The following is a 14373-nucleotide window of genomic DNA, read 5'->3' on the forward strand; positions in this document are numbered from 1 at the left end:
TCAATGTGCTAATAATATACTACTATGTGTTAGTAGAAACTAAAGCAAAGCTGTCTAATGTAGTTGCTGTTTTTCCTGAGAGTGACATCTGGTGGTTCTTTTTTAGTTCTCATGTGCTTGGCTCGAAGTTGTTGGAAATCCCAAAGAATCATTGTGTGAACTGCTTTGTTCAACACGCTAGTTGAACTATCGAGGATCAAGGGAGGACCACCGATACGGCTCAAACTCCAACAGGCTCGGCACTCCGTTTACCTGCATTCCCTCTGAATGCCAGTCTTTCTGAGGGATTTTATTTTAACATGTGTGATGGACAGATAGCTGCCTCATTGAGGAAGATTTCTGTTTAATTCAGAGAATTTAGGATTTTGAGTAAGGGATGGTCTCTATGCCCGCTCCTCTGCTTTACTCATGAGGAGGCTGGAGCCTGGAGCCAGTGACACTGTGTTGGCCAGGGTCACTGCCCCTCCATTGCGCTGAGGTCCGGGGCTCTGTGCTCCTAAATTATGTTTTCATGCTGGGTGATCCCCTGAATAAGAAGGGTCGGGCATTAAAAAATAGGAGGCAAAGGCATCTTAAGATAGGAGAAGTAAAGGTAGTTAACATTTTCAAGTGCCTATTTGCTATAATATCCCCAAATTTGGCCTTTCTTCTCTCTTGCAAAAAGAGGTGCAGAATTTTTGGTGTGAAAAAGTTGTCAAGGAGATACAGTGAGGGATCCCAACTTCATGACACAACTGATTTATCCCACATCGGAGAATTCGGTGTCCTCTGGGATTGTATTTATTGAGTCTGTTTTGAGTCGGAATTGTTATTTGCATTATCTCACTAGTATCCTTACGATAATCTGGGGAGGGAGACTAGTTTGGAATCTCCACCCTACACATCAGGAAGTGGAGGATTGAAAGGGTGACACCTGCCCAGGGTCAGAGGTAGACCTGACAGGTCTAAATATAACTTCTGGCCAAATATGTGTTTTCCATTGTACTATGTTGGAAATGTTCTGCATTACTACTGTAATGTTTGAGTGACTCATTGAATAAAACACAGCTCACCGACATGTAATAGTTGCTTAGTAAACATGTGCTCAATTTATTTATGTGCTCAAAGAAATCCTTCTCAGTGAAATGACTGTTCCTCTGTATCCCCAGTTTTCACTACCCTGTTTCCCCAAAAGTAAGACCGGGTCTTATACAGTATTTCCCTGAAAATAAGACCGGGTCTTATATTAATTTTTGCTCCGAAAGACGCATTAGGGCGTATTTTCAGAGGATGTCTTATTTTTGCATGTACTACAATCTACGTTTATTCAAATACAGTCATGTCATCTTCTTCTGGAACATCGTCATAACGTACTAAATGCGTCCGTCTGGCTGACGGTCTTAACTGGGGCTTATTTTCAGGTAGGTCTCATTTTTGGGGAAGCATGGTATCAGTTCTGTGATTTTTGGTAAATATGAAGCTTTGGAAAAAAATACAGAATTTATGGGGTAATCTGAGAGCACTACTCTGGATAAGAGCAACCAGAGAACTATATTAAAACTACACTTGGAGACTATGTCAAATTATTTTCAATCTCAAGTGATGAATGTTTAAAATAAAAATTTCTAAGGCACAATTTTTTTCTTCTGACATCTGATTTTATGGTTTGTATTATTAAAATTTAAAAACTCTATTTTTGAATACTGTTTGAAAACCTCCGGTTTTTTTTACTAAGTGTATCCAAAAAAAAAAAAAAAAAATCAGATTTTACAACCTGGGCAGGTTCAGAAGATGAACTCTGTCATGTTCTTGTTTTTCTCTCTGATATATTTGAGAATTATGTTCATAGCCTGATTTTTTTAAACCTCGGAAGGTCACATTTTGTTCCCTGCAAGGGCCACATGGGGACGTGGAGTGGGAGTCGTTTCCAGTGTATGATCTCAATTGCTTCCCTTCCCTTTGATTAAGAGCTCCGTGAGTCAGTTAAGGTTTCACAGAGAACAATGTTAGTCCATTGAGGGGAGGTCTGAGGGGTGTTTGCACCCTGCAGACCCAGTAATGGTGATGCTGAAGCTGAGTTTTACATTTGGCTTCAGAGAGACTGAAGGCATTTGCACTCCCTTATACAATATGAAATTAAAAAGAAATGTAGCATTAGTAACAGGTGGAGTCCCCAGTTGGGGAGTTGAAATGCTCTGGGAGGCCATGGGCTAGTGTTTGAGCTTGACAAATACATTGTAGAGAAATGGATGGCAGATGTGAGCAGAATGAAACATTTTTCTGGACAGAGGAGCTCAGGGTGAATGTATTTTTTTTTTAAAAACAGTTCTTTGTACTAACAGTTGTCACCCCAATAAACTTTAATTAAAAAGAAAAACAACCCCCAACAAAAAAACAACACAAAACAGTTCTTTGCCCAATCTTTCTTCAAAAAGTCACTTCATGGACACATAATAAAGGTGTATTTTAAATTAATTAATCCTGATTTAGAAAAATCAACACTTTATTGAAGTTATAGTGGAGAATGCTGTCACTTAAGTTCACGTTTTTCATGATTCCTTTAACTAGCAGTGTGCCCTCTCTTCTATGTATGAAAAGATTTACATCCGATATTTGAAGAACGCTCCTAGTGTGTCAGTATGGTAGTGATGATGTATAACAGCTGATGTCAGTGTTTTCCCATTTTGATTCACCAGGGGTGAAGGCCATGCAGAGAAGTGTTTGCAGTCCCTCGGCCCTCAATATCCGTGGCTCTTCATCCCTGCCCTAGCCCTGTGGGCGGCTGGGGCATTCTCTTCCCTGGGAATGGTCCAGATGTGCCCCAGAGCCAGGTGTAGAACCTGTGACCTGTCATGAGTTCTCAGAAGCTGTAGAGTTCTTTGAGCCCACGGAACCAAACACGCAGCTTCGCTGGTCAATAGAGCGGAATGTTGGGTGAAAACTCCAGTGAGGGTGGTCTGGTGCTATGGGGTGAGGCGTGGCTCTCACTGAGGAGGAAGGAAGGTGTCCACAGCCCCCGCGGACTTTGTCGTCCCTTCCGAAAGGATAACAGTGAAATGAGAACATGGTCGCATCAGCTCACAGACCCATGAAGTCGTCCATATGAGAGAGGGAGAAATAGACGAAGAAGCGGAGGAGAAGGAGGAGGAGGTAAGGGGAGAGAGGAAGAGGCCACAGAGAAGTCATTCGACTTTTGGATTTGCGGGACCTAGTTTTAATTTGTACGTTCCTTCCTACTTTCTCTTCCTCTTGGAGTAATATTTACCACATATTCCTCTTCATACGACAAAGTGAATTAAAATTTGTATGGGAGACCTGAAAAGTTTATAAATAAATCTAGTCGGTCTTTTTGGAAATTAAAGTATAAAAATTTATACTGTCTAAATTATTACTGTTAATAGCATATTTGTCATCTCCCCTTTAGGGGTAGAAATAGTGTAAACTTTTTATCCTTAGTATCTTCATTATTTAAGATTCTTAAATTAATTAAACATTTATTAGGAACCTGCTGTTATTTAAATGCACTTACATGCATTTTTATACTCAGAATATGACCAAGGTAACAAATTAACATGAAAATTGTGTAGAAAAGTCACAATAGTTGAAACAGCACCCCCTTTCCTCACTTCTGTGTCCATTTCTGTGACCAGGGTCCTTGCTCCATTGGGGGTGGGGCAGGCTCCCCAGCCAGCAGGGAGCAGGCGCCGGAGTGTTAGCCTTGCATCAGGAAGGTCTCCAGGGAATCTTTCACCTGACAGGGTTAGACCCATTTGCTAAATTGCAAAGTGAAATTGCTCAAGGTAAGGTACCTCCATCTCAAGACAAGGGTACTCAGCCAGCCGGGCAGCCACCAGTGATTTGCTGAGAGACTACGAAGTGCAAAGTACCGTGCTGGGTTATAAAGTGGATTCAAAAGGAGGACGATAGCCCTTGACTCGAGCCAGGGAGTCAAGATAGGCTCTTGAAGAAGTCGGGTGTCACTGTGAGGCACTGTGGTCATGAGCCAGGTGTGGCCCAGTTAAACTAGGTTATACTAATATAAACACTTGTTGTACTGTGCCCAAGGGGAGCAGCTCCTCAAGGCTGCTTGGCCCCAGCATGGGAATGGGGGCGGCAAAGGCAGCTGCCTTCAAGGAAGGAACTAAACACTGAGATTTTCCTATGAGCACATCCTATTTGTCAGCAGCATGAGCTTTCCTGTCTTGTTTTCCTTAAACGGAAGGACTCTGGATGCTTCTCTGACTGTATATGTTTCAACTGTATATGAGTCTCCATGGTATGCCGTACCCAGTACTGGGAGATTTAGGGGGAACCAGTTTCTGGTAGTCTCTGGGGACATGAAAACCAACACTGGAGAAGCACTGGGAAGTTGATGGTGAGTATGGAAAAGCAAGGAGACCAGAGTCAGACAATTCTAGTTACGCTATGTGATACATATACGTGGGCATACTTGGTGCTTAGTGGGGTGCTGTAGACTGGCAGTCTGCCGCAGATCTAGTGCCAAACCAGGGGTCCTGATGGGAACCCACAGAGGAAGGAGCTTCCTGAGGCAGCAGTAGGAAAGGATGGAATTTGAGAGACAGGCAAAGGAAGCCGTTGGTCCCTGGGTATATGGTATGGGGGGTATGAACAGACAGTCTCTTTGACTTCTGGCATTTAATCCCCCAGGTGTACCCTTATCAGTTTTCCCAGGGAGCCGGGAAACTATTTGCAGGTACCCAGGGAGAGAGTGTGTTGTCACGATTAATGTCAAAGTATAATTTTCAAAAATTAGAAATATGACTGTCATAAAGACATAAAATGCACACGTCAAAATTTTTATTTAGCCCATCAAGGCAGAAACTATTGAGATGGTAAACTGATTCAAAGGGTATTTACGGAACTTGGATATTTATAAGCTTAAAAACAAAAAGAACGTTAGAGTAGGATTGCTGGGCTGTACATCATTGGGTGATGTCCTGTCGGGCGATACAACGATGACATTTGGGGTTTCTCCACCACTCAGAAATCTTTTTAACATGTAACTTCACAGTGTCTGGGTTCTAACCAGATAGTAAATAGCAAAGTTCAAACACACGTACGTTCTTGAGAAGAAATAATCCTTGAGAGGGCATGTTCAACAGTACTGAAGTATGGCGTGAGAGGGTATGCTGCCGCCTCTGCCCGTCCCCTTTCAGCTCCTGCCCAAGTGCCTCTGTTCCAAGTTTTGGATAGTTTCATTAACATTAAAGAAATGCTTGGGAGTTAAGGAAATCTGAGATTGAATCCTAGTTTCTTCGCTTACCAGTTGTGTAATATTGGGCAGGTAATTACCTGCAACTGGATTTACTTGCTATAAATTGGGAGGAGCAAATGAGAGAGCTTTTGTAAAGTGCGTGGCACATTAGTTCTGCTGTTTACCTTTCCTCCTTTTAGTTCTGCTGTTTACCTTTCCTCTTTTTAAAATGAAAAAAAAAAATTCCCCTTTTGTCTGGCCTTCTTCAACAGTTCCCTCCCCGCCTCCCTCCGTCTTTTCCTTTCTCCCTCTGTATCTCCCTTTCTTCCTTCCTCATCTCTAGTTTATTAGAATAATGTCCTAGAGCTCTGATGGATTTTCTGAATTAGTAATGGAGGTATTCTATTTAATTTTCATCTAAATGGAAAAAATAGATCCTAATGTTTTTTTTAGTTAAAAAATCTTTTCCCAGCTTTATTGAGATACAATTAAGATACGACATTGTGTAAGTTTAAGGTGTACAACATAGTGATTTGGGATATGTGTTACTGCAGAGTGATGACCATGACAGGATCAGTTAGCGCCTCTACAGCTTCACGTATTTACAGTTTCTTTCTTTCTTTTTCTCGTGTGGTGAGAACTTCTAAGATCTGTCCTCTTAACAACTTTCAAATATACAGTGCAGTGTTGTTAACTGGTCACCGTGTTGTGTAGTGGGCTTTATTTAGAGAGCCTTTTGCATATGAAAAAACAGAGAGCTGTTATTTAAGTGAAGATGATATCTTACTTGATAGCCTTTGTTTTTCTTTTTCTGCGGTGGCGATGTGGGGGAAGTATTTCTTGTTTAAGTGTAAATATTAGCCTGGTCTCCTTTTAAATGGAGAGCTGTCTTCCCAAGTTGTCCTTTTTGGGGAGGTGTGTCTTGTTTTAGTGTAAATATTAGCCTAGTCTCCTTTTAATTTATTTTATTTTTTAATCTAGTTGTGGGGGAGGCGCAGTTGAGCTCCACGTCAAGTCGTTGTTTTCAATCTAGTTGTGGAGGGCATAGCTCACTGGCCCATGTGGGAATCGAACCGGTGACCTTGGTGTTATGAGCACCTTACTCTAACCACTGTGCCAACCGGCCGCCCCTGGTCTCCTTTTAAATGGAGAGCTGTCTTCCCAAGTTGTCCTGTTTGAAGTGCGCTGAGTATGTATTTCAGGGTCTGCTGTGTGTCCTGCTCTGGGTTGAGGTTTGCGAGAGGGAGGACGGACACACAGAAGCCTTCCGGGACTCTGCTGTTCACCTTTCCCCTTGCTCTGTAAAGGGCAGCCCAGGCAGTGTTAACAGTGATGCCAGAGGGACTGTGAGCTGGTGTCTGGTACAGGCAGCGGGTCATCACTGCCGGACTTGGGTTCCGGGAGAGCAGAGTCTCTCCTCTTCTCCACAACCCCTTGCACAATAACCTGCGTGCTGGCATGTGGGACACTGAGCTGTGATGCAACATGACAAAAGCTGTGATACCAGAAACCTCTTCAGACTTTTGATTTGGAGAAAGGAGTCTTTTTCTAGATAGAAATTTGTATAGAGGCTGGAGAACATCTTTTTACTTTTGGCTTGGGTCTTGTGCTCCAGGACCCGCTCATTGCTCGTCCAGGGACTAGTTGGTAAACTTCTGATGTTGCTCTGGGAGAGTGAGGATGAGAACGAATTGCCCTCGACTCTACCTCCCTCCCTTGCAGAGTATGGTATTGATGTAGATTAATTCCTATTGGTCAGGAAATCCCGATTCTAAACTCAGTTGTGCCACGACTCATAATGTTGTTTCTTCTTTTTAGTATTTAATGTATATTTTTTCCTTTCCTGCCTAAATGCAGAGTCCAGTATAGTTGAAACATTGTTCAATATTAACGGTCACCCAAGGGAAACGTTCTGTACCCCTATTTCTTCCTTTCTGTATCACAGCTTTCAGTAAGGTGATATGATTAGTGTCTTGACAGTCCATGCTTCATTCATTCATTCATTCATTCATTCTGCAACATGTATTTATCGAGCAACAACTCTGTGCCAAGCCCTGGTGACTTTTCTGTAAACATGATGAATAAGAACCAGCCCCGATGGAGACAGATTGTAGCCAAGCAAACAAACAAGATGATTAGAGATTATGATAAGATGATGAATTAAATAAATCAGATGATGAAAATCTAAGTAAACTGCTATTCTTAGTAATTTTAATTAGGGTTATCAGAGACCGTCTCCTTGAGGAGGTGGCTTTCTGAACTGAAAACAGAAAGCTGAGAATGAGTCAGCCACATGAGTGAAGAGCATTCTACGGAAGAGAACAATGCAGAGATGTGGGATGAGTGTGTGGGGGGGGTAGGGGGCGGAGAGGTGGGCAGGGCCATTTAGAGCTTTGTAGATCCTGAGAAGGAGTTTGGGTTTATTCTCAGTGCAATGGAAAGCTCTTAGAGAGGTCTAGAGCAGCGGAATGGTATGAGCTTATTAAAAGAAGAGAGAGAAAAGAATAACTGTGGCTGTTGTGTGGGGCATGGGAATAGGGAAACCAGTGTGGTCCGTGTGTTTGGGCCACACTGATGAGGGTCGGGATGTGAGAGAAGGAGGCTTTGGCGATTTGACTGGGTGGTGGTGGGTCCCAAATACCTGGATGTTGCTTGGATTTGGTTTTTGCATCTATGAGGGAGCTTTGTGTGTGTATGAGTTTGTGAGTGAGTATGTGTGTGTTTGACTGTGAGTTTATGTGTGAGATTGTGTCAGGGTGTATGAGTGTGTGCACACGTGTGGATTTGTGAGTGGATATGATTGCGTGTGTGTTGTGTATGTGTATGGGTTTTTCTCCTGTTGTAGTGTTTGAGCAGGCCATTGGCATGAAGGGAAGGGCTATCCTATGTGGTGCAGATTTACAGATGAAACCAGGGGAAAAGCTGGTGGCAGGAAGACTAGCTAGGAGGGTAGTGAAGTTAGATATGAAAGAAAGGCCCGGAGAATGCTAATTTGGCTAGCCATGAAGAAAGAGGAGACTAAATTGGGTAAATCCTGTTATTTGTTTTATTCTATGTCTGAGATGAATGAGACTGAGGACTGAAAGATAACTCCATTAAAGAAGTCACACTCTTTCAAATTACCCCAGTTTGATTGCTAGCCAAGTTTTAATTATTTAAAAAAAATTGAACCTCACTTAAGTTCGTATACTTGATTTCTCTGAAAGACATTTCATTAGTGAGAGTTGATTGATTCCCCTGCATCCCATCAAAACTGTCCCCTGCCCCTGCGTACACCCTCATACTCATTTTCTCGTTAGAGTTCTTGATTCTTGAGAAACTCATTGTATTTTTTGTCCCCTCCAGGACATCTTTGAAGATGCCTTGGAAACCATCTCTATGTAAGTAGTAACAATAAAAAGTATGTATAAAGAAAAATTGATAATTCTCTTACATAAAATGTACATATTTCATTTTTGTTTTTTTGAGAGTGGTGACTACTGTCAGAACGAAATCACTTTTCTGTAATTCAAGAGTTAGGATGGTGTATGGTATGTTTCAGAAAATATTAAAGTTACTGTCAGATGTATTTTTGAGTATTATTTCTTAAAACATTAATTAAACTAAAGTAAAACAAAACATCTGTTTTCCAACAGATTAAATTTTATTTGTTTATAGCTAACTCTTTTACAGGTTCCCCCCGCTGTTTGAAAATAGAGCGTTCCTACTAAACCTTTCGTGAGCCAAAGTGGCATAAAGCGAAGAAGCAGTTACCATTAATTTCCATGGAAAAATTTTTGAGCCTTCCCAGACCCCAAGAATAACCTACCAAATCATACCAAATGACACATAAATATACTAAAGACTAACATAACACTAACATGTAGTAAAAGCAGGAATGCACAAAGCGAATTGAGATAAAGCACCAGTGCTCACACATACAGTTCACAGTACGGCGGCTCGATGCTGAGTGTGGTTCCAGGGAAGGAGCTCGGGGAGGGGGTCCCTCTCGCTGCTCAGAGCACCCGCTGCCTCTGTAAGGACTTGCTGCAAAACAAATGCTGAACACTATTTTCGCTTTTTTTAAAAAGGGAAAAACAGCTTCTGATTTCTTTCCATTGGTGACAACAGGTACTGATATAGGTCTTTTGTACAAGTGGAGTGGCGTAAGGTGAACTTTCGAAAAGTGGGGATGCCTGTCCATCTTGTTTATTTACATGGCTAACCTCATATTGTAGAATTCTGCTTTTGGTTTGCACTTAGTTTTATTATAAGCATGTTATAGAAGCCTACATAGTTCTTGTAATGATTTTAAATGACATATATAAGATCAGATGGAGCACCACAATTATTTACTCATTTCTCCATTGTTCAATCTTTATGTTTTTAACTGGTTTAAAAACTTTAAACTTAAGTCATGTATATTTTCACTTGTATAGCTTTGTCATATTTTTCAATTATCTCCAAAGATTAACTTCACAGATGTAGGACTACTGGATTAAAAGGGATGAATATTTTGTTTTTTCAAATGACCTTTCTGTATTAATCACCTTGGGTTACCATCAAAAAGTATCACAAACTGACAGACTGTGTGGCTTAAACAACAGAAATTTATTTTCTCACAGATCTGGAGGCTGGAAGTGTGAGATCAGGGTGCCAGGGTGGTGAGGTTCTGGTGAGACCACTCTTCCTGGCTTGCAGACGGCTGCCTTTGAGAGAGAGGGAGAGAGAAGAGGAAAGAGAGAGAGAGACAGAGAGAGAGAGAGCGAGGAAATGAGAGGGAGAGAATAGGAGAGAGAGAACACCCTCGCTCCCTGGCATCTCCTGAAGGCACTGATCCCATCAAGGGGCCCATTCTCAGGACCGAATCTAAACCCGTTATTCCCCAAGGCCTCATCTCCAGATACCGTCACAGTGGGGGCTTGGGGGTTAGAGCTTCAACATGTGAATTTTGGGGGAACACATTTCAGTCCATAGCACTTTCAAAAGAGTTTTTTAAATCAGTTTTACATGAACACCAATACAGTGTAAGTAAAATGGTTTAAAATGTAGCGTCATCACTGGGTATTTTTGGAAACAGTTTTGCTGCTTAAACAATGCCTAATTGCTCTAGTTTTTTTTTTTTTTTTTTAATTTATTGGGGTGACAATTGTTAGTAAAATTACATAGATTTCAGGTGTACAATTCTGTATTACATCATCTATAAATTACATTGTGTGTTCACCACCCAGAGTCAGTTCTCCTTCCATCACCATATATTTGATCCCCCTTACCCTCATCTCCCACCCCCACCCCCCTAGTTTTTAAAAATTTTCTTCATTATCATTGTTTGTTTCGTACATTGCATTTCCTTTTGTATGAATTCTGGTCTTCTCTGTTTAACTTTTGTCTCAATGTTTTTTTACATACTTATGAACTTTAAAATATATATGCACTTTTTTATATTTGCTAAAGATATTTTATCCTAATTGTTATTTTTCTATATGTTAGAGTTACAAATTTTTATATTGTCCAAAGGTTTTAATGTTTATGTTGTTGAATGTTTATTTCTGTGATTAAACAAACTTAATTGTGATTAATGTTAAAAAATCCTTTTTATTTTGGAGCAGTTTTAGATTTATTGTGAAAATGGTACAGAGAGAATCTGTATACCCCACACTGGTTTTCCTTGTTGTGAACTTCTTACATTAGCATGGTACATTTGTCACAGTAATCCAATGTGGATGCATTATTAATATTAACTTAACTACATACTTTATTCAGATTTCTTTTGTTTTTACCTAGTGTCCTTTTTCTGTCCCAGGACCTCCTTCAGGATACCACATTGCATTTACTCATTATGTTTCCTTAGGCTTCTCTTGGTTGTGACCATTTGTTAGACTTCCCTTGTTTTTTATGACTTTGATAGTTACGAGAAATACCGGTCAGTTATTTTGTGGAATGTCTCTCAGCTGGGATTTGTCTGGTGTTTTTCTCATGATTATAGACTCAGGTCATGTGTTTTGGGGAGGAAGACCACAGATGGGAAGTGCTATTTTCATCAAAGGTACATGTTATCAACATGGTTTACTATGATGTGAAATTTGATCACATGGCTTGAGATGGTGTTTGTTAGGTTTCTCCATTGTAAAGTTACTGTTTTTTTCCCCTTCCATGCTTGTCCTGTACTCTTTGGAAGATAATCTGTTTATGTGATGTGTGTATATATATATATATATATATATATATATATATATATATATACACACACACATACATCATGTAAATATATATATATATATATATATATATATATTTTTTTTTTTTTTTTTTTTTTTTTTTCCCAAGTCACTTTTAAGGTGTGTGTGTTATCTGCCATCCAGAAATCTTACAATTTTTCAACTCTGCTGCTGCTGCTACACTTTGAGTGGCAGGACCTGAGCTTGGGCTGTAATGGGAGCCTGCAGTCTAGGAGGTGGCAGGGAATCAGGCTGTAGGGCTGGTAATTGGAGTTAAGCAGTGGAGGCACTGCTGTTTCCAGCAGGAAGCTAGGATACCAGGTGCACACCAGAAAGGAGTTCAGGTCGAAGGGAAGAAAACAGGTCAGCCTGATGTCATGGATGTAACCAGTGGGCAGCTCACATTATCACTTGTGTTTCTCTGCATTAGACTGGCAGTGACATTACCTTTGGGTCTGTAAGGCACTGTTGGCTATATATTTTTTTAACATCTGTTAGCTTTTAAAAAACATTCAATCCTAGAGAAATAAACAAAACTCCGAACTTGACATTCAGTTTCCGGTTTCACATGTAAGTTAAGGAGCTTGGAAGTTGCCACTCTGTCCTAACAACAAGTAAAAAGTTGAGCAGACTGACAAATCCACAACTCATTTTGAATCCATAGGAAGAGAGAAGACACAGGGCAAATTGCTGCCCCCAGGATTGGAGAGACAGGCCAGTGAATACAGGGACTCACTGCTTGTCAGATCAGAGACTCAGGCAGAAATCACTGTGAGAACTAGTACCAGGGTAGGAAACCTAACCTGTGACTGATGAATTGTTAAAGGCTCAGTGTGGACAACTCCGAGAGTTAAAAACTCCAGGGGGACCTTGTCATTGTGGGGAGGGCACCAAAAATATGGTGAAATTTACCTGCAGAAGCTTGACCAGATTCTCGTATTAAATAGAGGAAGAAAGTCTCCATAGGCTTCCGGGGGGGGGGGGGGGGAGGGGAAAAGGAACCATTTTGAAATCTGTCAGAGTACCGCATCATGTTGTTCTTACTAACCAGAACCTAACCTGCTGCGGTATTATCAGAGCCTAATCGACGTGGGTAAGGGAAATACCCAATTCCAGCCCACTGTAGTTATTGTGTCCCACCTACGGGGGGAGAAACCAAAAAGTGAGAAGTATTTGTGAAGTTCACTGTCCAGAGGCATAGGCTCACTAAGAGACCTAACCGTAGGACTAGAGAACACTTCCTCTCCCCCCACACCTCACCAACACATTACTACAGACCTGTTTACAGCACTTCCTTTTATTCTGTACACCATGTCCAGCTATCAAGTAAAAATTACAAGGTATACCAAAAGGCAAAAAACACAATTTGAAGAGACAGAGAGCAAGCATCAGAACCAGCTGTAGCAGGGATGACAGAATTGTCGATGGAGGAATTTAAAACAACTATGAGTAATATGGCCAGGGCTCCAATTGATAAAATAGACCGTATGTAAGAACAGATGGATAGTGGGAACAGAGAGGTGGAAATCATAAGAAAGAAACAAAAAGAAATGCTAGACATAAAAAATACTGTAACAGACATGAAGAATGCCTTGATGGTCTTACTAATAGACTGGACGTGGCTGAGGACAGAATCTCTTAAGTTAGAGGCTATATCGATGGAATCCTCAAAAACCAAAAAACAAAGAGAACAATCACTGAAAATAAAACAGTAACAAACAAACAAAAAAACCAGAAGCAACTAATCAAGGACAGTGGGACGACTGCGAAAGGTGTAATACATGTGTAATGGGAACACCATAAGGAGATGAAAGCAAGAAAGGAACAGAAGAAATATTTGAAACAATAGTGACTGAGAATTTTCCCAATTAATGTCAGATAACAAATCACAGGTCCAGGAATTTCAGAGAACACCAAGAAGCATAAATGCTAAAATAACGACACCTAGGCATATCATCTTTAAACTACAGAAAATCAAAGATAAAAAGTCCTGAAAGAAGCTGGAGGAAAAAAACACTTTGTCTATAGAGGAGGAAAGATAAAAATTACATCCAACTCAGAAACCGTGCAAGCAAAAAGGAGTAGAGTGAAATATTTAAAGAGAGAAAAGAACCTCACCAACCTATAATTCTGTAATCTGTGGAATTGTTCTGCAAGGTGAAAAAGGAAAAACTTTCTCAGATAGACAAAAATTGAGGGACTTTGTTGCCAGTAGACCTGCCTTGCAAGAAATATTAAAAGAAGTTCTTTGGAGTGAAGGAAAATCATATAGGTCAGAAACTCAAATCTACATAAAGAAAGGAAGAGCATCAAATAAGGAATATGTGAAAGTAAAAACTTTTGTTATTAATTGATCTAACAAATAATAGTTTGTTAAAAATAATAATGCCAACAATGTATTTGATTATGTATGCATCTCATATACATACATGTTTACATATGCTTATATATACGTGAAATGAATATAAGTGAAATGAATGACAGCAATGATACAAGGTACGGGAGGGAGAAATTAGATTTTTTTTTTTAGGTTTATTACTGATCAGGATTTTTTTTGGTGATATATTTATTTATTTATTTTTAATTTTTTTCCCCTAGGACAACTCTTTTTTTTTTTTTTAAATAACTCACGCCGCCATTTTGATGACGTCTCCGGAATTAGATTTTTTATAATGTAATCACATTACCTGTGATGTGGGAATAGTGTATTTGAAAGTGGCCTTGGATTAATTGTAAATGTGTATTCCAAACACTAGGGCAATCACTAACAAAAGTAAAGAAACAAGTATAACTGATATACTAAGAAAGAGAAAATGGAATCATATAAAATGCTCTGTTAAAATCACAAAAGGCAATAAAAGAGTGCAAAACAAAAATAGAAATAAAGGACAGGGGCAACAAATAGGAAACAGTAATAAGTATGGTAGATATTTATCAAGCTATATCAGTAATTACTTTGAATGTCAAAGGTCCAAATGCACC

The 14373-nt window shown here is 40.1% G+C and overlaps 1 protein-coding gene across 1 annotated transcript in view; it reads left to right on the plus strand.

Annotated features, from left to right (window-relative positions):
- The window catches only part of TTC39B (tetratricopeptide repeat domain 39B), a 132946-nt gene that overhangs the window by 20373 nt on the left and 98200 nt on the right, over window positions 1-14373 (plus strand). Inside the window, exon 2 of the mRNA XM_033123043.1 lies at window positions 8540-8574. Within this exon, the coding sequence (XP_032978934.1) occupies window positions 8540-8574 (35 nt within the window). The remainder of the gene's footprint in view (window positions 1-8539; window positions 8575-14373) is intronic.

Source organism: Rhinolophus ferrumequinum, chromosome 12 (assembly GCF_004115265.2).
Source record: "Rhinolophus ferrumequinum isolate MPI-CBG mRhiFer1 chromosome 12, mRhiFer1_v1.p, whole genome shotgun sequence".
Classification (NCBI taxonomy): Eukaryota; Metazoa; Chordata; class Mammalia; order Chiroptera; family Rhinolophidae; genus Rhinolophus; species Rhinolophus ferrumequinum.